Source organism: Triticum dicoccoides, chromosome 6B (assembly GCF_002162155.2).
Source record: "Triticum dicoccoides isolate Atlit2015 ecotype Zavitan chromosome 6B, WEW_v2.0, whole genome shotgun sequence".
NCBI lineage: Eukaryota > Viridiplantae > Streptophyta > Magnoliopsida > Poales > Poaceae > Triticum > Triticum dicoccoides.
In genome coordinates, this window is record NC_041391.1 from 78,168,969 (window position 1) to 78,178,528 (window position 9,560).

At 44.3% G+C, this 9,560-nt stretch overlaps 1 protein-coding gene across 1 annotated transcript; it reads right to left on the bottom strand.

The window, feature by feature from the left end:
• Positions 1-1,282: 1,282 nt before the first annotated feature.
• LOC119321859 (putative FBD-associated F-box protein At5g38570) lies at positions 1,283-9,324 on the bottom strand. The gene is made up of 5 exons (XM_037595376.1): positions 9,315-9,324; positions 4,663-5,577; positions 4,317-4,478; positions 4,080-4,233; positions 1,283-1,699 (listed from the first exon to the last, which is right to left on the bottom strand). Exons 2-5 carry the CDS (start codon positions 5,542-5,544, stop codon positions 1,686-1,688), a joined length of 1,212 nt encoding a protein of 403 aa, XP_037451273.1. The 5' UTR covers positions 5,545-5,577; positions 9,315-9,324; the 3' UTR covers positions 1,283-1,685.
• Between the last annotated feature and the right edge of the window lie 236 nt (positions 9,325-9,560).

Consider the following 9,560-nt stretch of genomic DNA (forward strand, 5'->3'; position numbering starts at 1 on the left):
CAAGAAGTGTTTGGGCTTTTTCTTTAGACACAAGGGCATGGCCAATGCTGCACGGTGGACCGCTGCCCCAGCTATCCACATAGGTTCGGAAATTCGGATGGTCCTATTAAACACAACATGCTGCTTTCAAGCCAAAGCGACATCTTGCAGAAGAGCCGGCCTCCTCGCCCAGAAAAGCATGAGAGACCGGAGGGTGTAGGGGCGGGGTGAGTAAGTCGGAGGGAAACGTGTTGTTGGTATTCTTTCCTAGCCTTGAAAACAAAGGAGTGGAAAAGCTAAGGAGAGAGATGAAAATAGAGCCCACCAATGATGATCGATTAGGACCACGAGTTGAGCAGGTGCTAGATAAAGCTCGTGCTCCACCGATTTGTGCACTTGTGGAGGGCATGGGCTTGGTGCCGCCACCAGCTCATGCCCCAATGGTGGAACACATGTGCGCTAATCAGGGTGACAATGTTAAAAGTTGGTTGTATGACTCACTATCACATGATTAATTCATCCGGATGGGCATCACTTTACCAGGCTATTTGGGGAGCACTAGAAAAGCTATTCATGAAGATATAGTTCAGAGTCCGTTCTCCACGCATAGATTCATTCAGTATTTCCTCTCTGAAATTCAAGACGTGCAGACCAAATTATCAACATATTCACATACAAATTATTGGAGATGCTCTAAAAAGCCAATAAAAATTATAGTTGTTGTCGCGACGATCGAAGACAAGGAGATACCTTGTAATCCCTCTAATTGATTGACGAATTTGTGATTCGCAAAAAAAAAAAGGGTACATCTCGAATAACTGCTCCAACCGAGCCTGAACTTGTGAATGAGCGAAAGGTCGCCAATTAAGGCCTAGAAATGCACGGAAAGGCGCCCAAACATGAGATGGTCCGCAGCTTTCAAGTGTGGCAGAGCAGAGGGGGCACCGGACCCTGACACGCCGAGGATGTGCTTGCGGGGCAAAACGCCGCGGGTCTACCGCTCTCCGGGACGAAAGGGTGCCATCTCCCCTTCGAAGCAGAAAAGCTTGTAGAGATCAGCCACGCACATGTTTGACAAGGAGGAGCAACGACGCACAGAACAGCATACTGTCCAGGCCGCGTCGAGGACAACAATTGCTCCATAGACTTGAGAAGAATGGGCGGCTGAGATCACCTCTCGGAGTAGCCCTTCCACTGCTGCTTAACATTCCAGAATGTTCAGAACTGCAGCTCATTTTCAGTTTCCCCTGCCCTATGTATGCAAAACATCCGACAAAAGCGGCGAGTCGAAGAGTCCAACATATGCAACTTAACACCTCTTGCTTCACTTTTCCAAATATCCAGATCATGACAAAGGAGACAGAATAAACTGATCACGTCATAGCAGAACAAGTTATGAGCGAAACCAAAAGAAAAAAAAACGCCTGGCGAGCACTGAGCAGTCTGCGAACTGGAAAGATTCAGCATGAACCACAAGTCCACAAGTGCATATAGAAACTACATGATACAATAAACCAAGTCCAGCTAGATAGATGGCCTAGAGTTCATAGGTTATATAGACTGCAGATTCTACACCGTTCCTCTGAGTAGCATTGGCACATGACGAAGTCACAAAAGGAGATGGAAATACTGTAGACGTATATGCTTAAGCCTTGCATTTCTGAGTAGTGCATAGATGACCGACGACCCAGATCCACTCGCCCTTACTAGAAGCTGAATCCTGTACAGAAATGAAACAGTAGTGTAAGAGTCCGTTGCATCTGCGGAAGTACAAAATGCTTAGGCCAACTCCACCGCGCGACCCCAAACGGACGTCCGTTTTGTCCGGATTCTGTCCGTTTGGGCAGGGGATGGGGTCGTGTCCGGGCCTGTCCTGGGATGCGGTGGCCGCGCGCTCCTTTTACCCCATTCTGTCCGCGTCCATTTTTTTTAAAAAAAGAGTAACGTTTCAAACGCCAATCCCTACGGCCCCAGTTCAGCACGCACGCCGGCAACAAAGCCAGCGGCCGGCAACACAGCCAGCCTCCAAAATGAATGGTTGTCCTCGCCGGCAACACAGCCAGCGGCCGGCAACACAGCCGGCCTTCAAAATGAATGTTTTTCTCGCCGGCACACGGCCAGCGGCCCAGCGGGCGGGCGGCACCCATGCCAGCCTCCAAAAAAGAACGACCACGGCCGATCGGACGACGTAGTTCAGGCTGTCGGCGTCGAGCATCTCCTTCTGCCTGGCCTCGAACCAGGCCCTCGTCTTCTCGCTCATCTTCGACAAGTCCACGCTCATGATCGCGAGGGCCACCTCCTTCGCTTTGGTGGCGGCATTGGTGGCCTCGATGTCGAGCTGCCTTTGCCTGGCCTTGACGTTCTCGGCCTCGATGTCGAGCTGCCTTTGCCGGGCCGCCTCCTCCATGTCGAGTTGCCTCTGTCGGGCCGCCTCCTCCATCTCAAGCTTCCTTCTCTTGGCCGCCTCCTCCATCTCAAGCTTCTTCGTTTGAAGCTCTAGGTATTGCTTCATTTGCTCGTCCTTGCTTTGGCGGAGGAAAGCCGGGCGACAAGGGCGTGATCCGCGACGTCGGCGACTGGCAGTGCGGAGGCCGGGCGACCGACGACCCTGTGCTCGCCGGACCGACTGCCCCTCCAGAGAAACCGGGCGGGCGACAAATGCCGGCCATGAGAAGGGTGTGCGCTTTGCTGACGATGGCCTCCTTCTCCTCGACCTCGGCCTTGTGTCGCGCGGCCTCAATCGCAGCGCGCTCGGCGGCTCTCTTGGCCGCGGCGACGTTCATCTTGACAACCGCCCTCCGGCTCCTCCTCTTCGCCGATTCCGCGTCCAACTTGGCGATCTCCTCCGGCGTGCACTCCGACCGCGGCTTCCTTGACGCCTTGCCCTTCTTCTTCTTGGCCATTACGGGCGGGTCGATGGCCAGCCTGCCGGAGTTCGGCTGGGCGTCGGCCATGGTCGGGGGAGGGAGTGGGACGGGCGGGACATGGGAGGGTTTGGGGGGAATGGCGCCAAAGGGGCCGCGGGTGGGGTTTTGCTCTGTGTCACCGACACGCAGGCCAGGGGCGGACAAGCGCGCGCGTCCCGCCCGTCCGCGCGCTGTCCGTTTCGCCCCAAAAGCGGCGCAAACTTGGGCCGCGGATGGGTCGAAAGCGGACACAAAACGGACAAAAGTCCGTTTGCTCCCGCGCGCTGGGCGCCTCGTTTGTCCGTTTTACCCCAAACGGACGGGGCCGGACAGGATAGGGTCGCGCGGTGGAGTTGGCCTTAGTTACCCGCAAAAAAAATGTTTAGTTACTAGACAGCGAAAATAAAGAAACTGAAATGGTGTTCTTTAAGTATAATGAGATGCAACTTATCTTAACATGAATACGAGGACAAACTTTGTTTATATTTGGTACGGCTATTTGTAGGCGATAATCTAACACGAAAACATCTAAGCTAAACTGCTCCCAGATTAGAATGCAGAAGAAGCCACAAGAAATTTTGCAGAAATAAGGAATCATGAGGGATACACTACTAGGCATGTTATGAGCAGGCTTTTACAATAAGGAAAATGTACAGTGATAAAATGTCATCTAAACTGTAGAGACGTCGCAAAACAAAGTGAGGAATCACAAGCAAATCAACTGTTGAATAATTTAGCCCATGGTGTCAATAAAAGTTACTACTCATAAGCACCAACTATTCAAAAACACAATGAGTCAAAATATTATATTACTGCACACATTTGAGTTGCTGTTCAGTTCAGAGCTAGCAACATGTGTAAATACAGTATCACTTCTCCTAACCAATCAATTCAAACATTTGGGCCAGTACCCACAAGACCAGAACCAACAAAAAGTCCACATGGTGTGATACGTGTTTCTGCACACAGTTAAATTAAACATCCTTTGACAACAAAATGGATTATGCTGGTTTTACTTTTAGCCTCACCAGATGTGGTCCAGATTTTTCATGCCTCGAACAATTTGGTATCCCTACAAACAGTTCCTACATAATTCAGGATTTACTTCACTGCTTGCTCTATTAGTTTCTTTCCTGCACATGAAAGCTAATTTGAGAATACAGGGAGCATGCAAAGTGTCATTAGTTAGCTTACGTATGTCAAATGCACACAGGAACTTCAAAACTTTGAGAATCCTCTCGTCCACCACAGTACACTTGACTTCAACTATGTTAAGGTGCTCTGGTATCGCAGACGATCTTCCCACTGAACTGAAGCTTCCTTTCATTTCCACTTTATAATTTGGTCCCTATTGTAAGTAGAAATTTAAGCAAGATTAATAGTCGATAATAACTTTAGCAGTGCGGCAATTGTCATTAAGAGGATTTATACCTCGGAAAAAAGTTCAAGAGTGAGCTTCTCTAGAACTGGTGAGTTTTTCAGAATGCAAGCTAGTGGATCCAAGCCAGGAGCCTCGCACCAATACTCATTGAGTAATAATGTCTTTAACTTACTAAACGTAGGGCAGTATTTCAAATCTCTTGAGAAAATTAACTGGAAAGAAAATACAAAAAGTAAGCAAATCAAGTAACCACGACTGAGAAGCGAGATCATGATTTAAGAACCCAAATCGGTGGTGATGCATATGTAATCCATTCATTGCCTATGTTTGACAACTGTATAGATAGTGCAACATCAGAAAAGGGTGACCTAAAGGTGTTAAAGATGAGTGCCATACCTTTCCAAATTCAGATATCAACTTCAGATGTTTAGCACTTGAGATACCACCTAGAAGCACAAGATCGCTTCCACAATTGTCATTAAAAAGATCACATTTCTCACATATAATATTACTAGCTCCACAGTAAACACCAGACTCGTAATTCAAACAGAAATCTTCACAGGAATCACCAATATAAACATATGCTGTCTCTAACAACGCCATGTTTTCAAGAAAAGGAGTTGTGCCGGTAAAGTCATCTAGTTTCAGGGAGATAAGGCCTGGAGTAGAAACATGGAGCTGGCAATCGGAGCAGCACTTAGTAATGCTCAAATGCTTCAGGGAACGGGGAGATATCTTTTCAACAGTAATGTCACAAAGGTTCATCTTCAGACCCTCGAGTGCTGGGCAGCCAGCAAAATCAAGAGAGCTCTGTTCTACGCATAGACCTTGCAGATCTAATGTTCTCAGATGGCGAGAGACAACAGGCAGGACGTCGAACCATAGATATGTAGGGGCTTGGATATGAAGGGTGAGTGCACGGACTTTGGACATGACAGCAAAACGGGTCCATAGTTTCACATAAACCTCGTCATCGACCGAGCATTCATCGAATGTCATCTCAACAGTGTCTAGGTCGGTGCGCTCACGCAGGATCAGCACATGGTGCACGAACACCCGGAGGTCTTCGACAGACTCAGCACCGTCAAGGCCGACGATTCGCAGGCCCGTGGTGGACCGCCAGAGGTGGCGCCAGCGCCGGGCGAGCACGCACGTCTGCACGGCCGCCTGCACTGGGAGGAAGGAGAGAAGATGGTGGATAATATGATCACGGAGAGCTCCTATGAGGTCGGCGCCGCTCGCCGGCGGCTCATTCTCGTCCTTTTCACCAGGAGGCATTCCGTCGAACAGGTGGCTGGCTTCGTCGGAGCTCTGAGGAAATGAAACCATCAAAAGACGCAAGGGGTGGAAAGCGTGGGATGGGATGGGATGGGATAGGGCATATGGATGCATTGCGGGGATCATCGACTCACCTCAGCTCGCCGCCGGCAAGTCCGCTCCCGAGGAGGAGCCGCCGCCGGAGGTAGCAGAAAAACAGGGGAGGATGGACTACGTTTTCGCCTTTGAAATGAAGCTTGTTGACGGTCAAAAGGGTCGTCTCGCATAAAAGAGGGTATCACCCGCTCGCCCCACTCGTCAGGGTCAGACCGGTCGGCCCATGAGTCCATGGCCCATTTACCTTTTTCTCAATGAAATCCCATGTTATAGGGAGAAAAACATTTACAACGTGTTTTGTTCGTAGAAAAGATTGTTTCGGCCATGATGGTTTCTATAAGGTTACAACTTTTTATTTTGAGGCAAACTATAAGGGAAAATCCTATATGCCGCTCGTCGCGTCAAACTGCCGGCGCTTCGCACAGGCGAGCAACCGAGCAGCGACGCAACGGGCCGGCTCGTTTAACCGTTCCTGCGCTCCCGGTTTTGGGAACCTTCTAGAGGTTTCCAGCTGGTTATTTCGGGTTTTGGAAACCTTCTAGAAGGTTCTAGAACCGGTTTTTTATTTTCCTTTCTTTTTCTATTTCTGTTTCGTTTTTCTTTCCTTTTTTTCTTTTTTGTTTTTCAATTTTATGTTTTCTTTTTCAAAAAAAATGTTCGCATTTTTTGGAATATGTTCGCGCTTTTACAAAAATGTTCAGAATTTGAAAACAATTCGTGCTTTCAAATTTTGTTCACAAATTCAAAAACTGTATGCATTTTTTTAGAAAATTGTTCACAAATGTTTCTTTTCTTTTCTTAGTTACTGTTTCTTTTCTTGATGGTTTTTTCAAAATTTCAAAACTTTGCAAAATTTGTTCGCAAATTTAAGAAAAATGTTCGTTTTCAATTTTTGTTCGTAAGTTTCAATAAATTTTCCTATTTTGTGAATAAAAAAGCATTCACAAAATGTTTTGGAATTTCAAAAAGTGTTCCATCTTTCCAAAAAAATTTACAAATTTATAAAATGTTCAAGTTTTCAAATTTTGTTCACAAATTGAAAAATATTCGTAAATTCCATAAATTTGTTTGGGAGTTTGAAAAAGTGCTCATGTTCCAAAATTTGTTTGAAAATTTCAAAAAATGTTCATATTTACAAGTTTTGTTCGGAGTTTCCAAAAATGTTCCGTTTCCGAAATTGTTTGCAATTTTAAAAAATGTTCGTTTTTTCAAATTTTGTTCTGCAGTTTCAGAAAATGTTCGCGTGAAAAAGTTGTTCATGTTTCCAAATTTTGTTGGAAATTTGAAAAATTGTTCCTGTTCAATTTTTTGGGTAGTTTAAAAAATGTTTTCCGTTCTAAAAAATATGTTCGCATCTCCAAAATTCATTTGTGTGTTGAAAAATGTTTGAGTTTTCTCAGAATTTGTGAAAAAAATAATGTTCGCGTTTGATAAAATATTCACGTTTTCTTTTTGAGAAAAACGTTTTGTTTTCGAATTTTGTTAAAGATGTTCGGATCGGCGTTTTAGTTTTCTTAAGACTTTGCAATGATCTGTGGTCAACAAAGCAAGCTAGCTCAACTGGTTCGAGGCGCACGCTCATAAACAACAGGTGTGGTGTTCGATTCCTGACAACGCACCTTTTTTATTTCCAGCATGAGCTACTGTTCGCGAGAGAGATGGGCTGGCCCAGTCTATCGATCCCCTATGCGATCGCTCGACTGCTTGACGGCTCGGCCCATTATTTGTTAGCAACCTACATAGTGGCTACCGATAAATTCCAAAAAATGCTGCCCGCTTGGGGTTCGAACTCGCGACCCGAGCGATCCAAAAGGACACGCGACAACCACCGGACTACTGACACACTTGCGAATTACTTCTTCGTTCTTTTATTTATTTGTTTTCCAGTTTGTTTTATTCTTTTTTCTACTTCCTTTTCTTTTTCTTTTATTTTTCCCTCAAATGCGAGGTTTTCCAGTTCGTGAACTTCTCTTCCAAACCGATGCATTTTTTTTTCAAATACAATGTACTTTTTTCAGATCCACTGAACTTTTTTCAAATTGACTGAACTTTTTTCAAAATCGGGTGAACTTTTTTCAAATTCGATGAACTTTTCTTAAAAATCAGTGAACTTTTTTCAAATCCGATGAACTTTTTTTTCAAAATCGATGAACTTTTTCAAATCAAATGAACTTTTTTCAGAATTGGTGAACTTTTTTCAAATTCAATGAACTTTTCTTTAAAATTGGTGAACTTTTTCAAATCCGATGAATTTCTTTCAAATTCAATGAACTTTTCAAATATTGATGAAGTTTTCTTCAAAATCGATGAACTCTTTTGAAATTCATGATTTTTTTTAATTTAACGAACTGTTTTTTATTAAAGAAAATAGACATTTTCCAAATTGTTTTCTAAGTGGTACAGTAAATGGTTGAATAATAAATAGCGTGGCTTCATTAGTTCTAATATATTTCACGTTGCTTTTGTTCACTGGCGTTCAGGTGGTCTAGTGGTTAAGCTAAGCTGCGAGATGGTGGTGCGGCGTGAGATCGATTCCACATGCCGTATTTTTCTGGTGTTGTTTTTTCGCGACCAGTATCTCTTACTGGGCCGCGCTTAAAAAGCCCACAGAGGGCGCGCTGTAGGAGCCATTTGCAGGTTCGGGCGCCTACAGCGTCGAATAGGACCTACCTTCTATAAGCGCGTTTTCCGGTACTCCGTTTCACAAAAGCGAAACCACTTGAATTGGCCGGGTTAGAAATAGGACTCCGACGGACGAACTAAATGATTCGCGTGTTATGTAAGAAATACTAGTAAAAAGGCTCGTGCGTTGCAATGGAAGAAAAAATATCACACTCTTAATTTACAAAAAATGTTCTATAATCCGAGAATTTGTAGCTATTTCTTAAATACTTGAAGAGTTAAAAAGGTTGTAAAAAGATACAGGATTTTGTAATCATAAAAAGAGATTTTTTTTTGTTTGGAAAAGAATATTTTTTTATGGTCTCATGTTGACGCAGGTACTTGCGCCCCTATTTCATCACTATTTCTTGCCATACATGCCATAGGTATTGGTCACTGTTTCATCACTATTTATTTCTTATCAAACTTGTCTTTTATTTTATTTTTTTTCATGCATGCCTCCTTTTTACTTTTTTCATGCATGTCTTCTTTTTTTTCTTCATATATATAGGAGAGTAGTGCAACATCTTCTCTTTATCGGATCTCCTCTGCATTTTCTCTTTTATTTATTTTATAGCAGACATCTCATCTTTATTTGGTCCTTTTATTTCTTGTCATGCATGTCCTTATTTATTGGTGTCTCTAACAAATTTATCTTCAATTTGATGTTCAATCCTGATTTTGCTGAGGTGTTCATCCCCAACTGAATCAGTACCGGTATAAAAAAACGGATAATGCATTGTTGATTAACACTGCAGTCTAAATAGTACTTTTTGTAATTGTTAACAGGTAAAATAACATCATACTTAGATTCTACATATTTTTCTAATCAAATTTCATATATAATATGTTAAATTTGGAGTTACGGTTTAAAAGATATGAATATTTTAAAAAACATTTGATATGTACTGTGGGTTTAATGTCAGAAACATCAGGGTTTTTTACAAAATAGCATGACAGACTAAGAATACCTGGTAAGACATATGGGTGCATTGCGGGGATCATTGACTCACCTCAGCTCGCCGCCGGCAAGTCCGCTCCCGACAAGGAGCCGCCGCCGCCCGCCGGAGGTAGCAAAAAAACAGGGGAGGATGGACTACGTTTTCGCCTTTGCAATGAAGCTTGTTGACGGTCAAAAGGGGGTCGTCTCGCATAAAAGAGGGTATCACCCGCTCGCCACTCGTCAGGGTCAGGCCGGTCAGCCCATGAGTCCATGGCCCATTTACCTTTTTTTCAATGAAATCCCATATTATAGGGAG

Bases quoted from the DNA above. Each gene is read 5' to 3' on its own strand.
- LOC119321859 (XM_037595376.1), bottom strand. From the start codon at position 5,544: ATGCCTCCTGGTGAAAAGGACGAGAATGAGCCGCCGGCGAGCGGCGCC. The intron at 4,479-4,662 runs GTATGGCACTCA...TTTTCTTTCCAG, and splicing joins TGATATCTGAATTTGGAAAG to TTAATTTTCTCAAGAGATTT. The intron at 4,234-4,316 runs GTATAAATCCTC...TACTTACAATAG, and splicing joins CTCTTGAACTTTTTTCCGAG to GGACCAAATTATAAAGTGGA.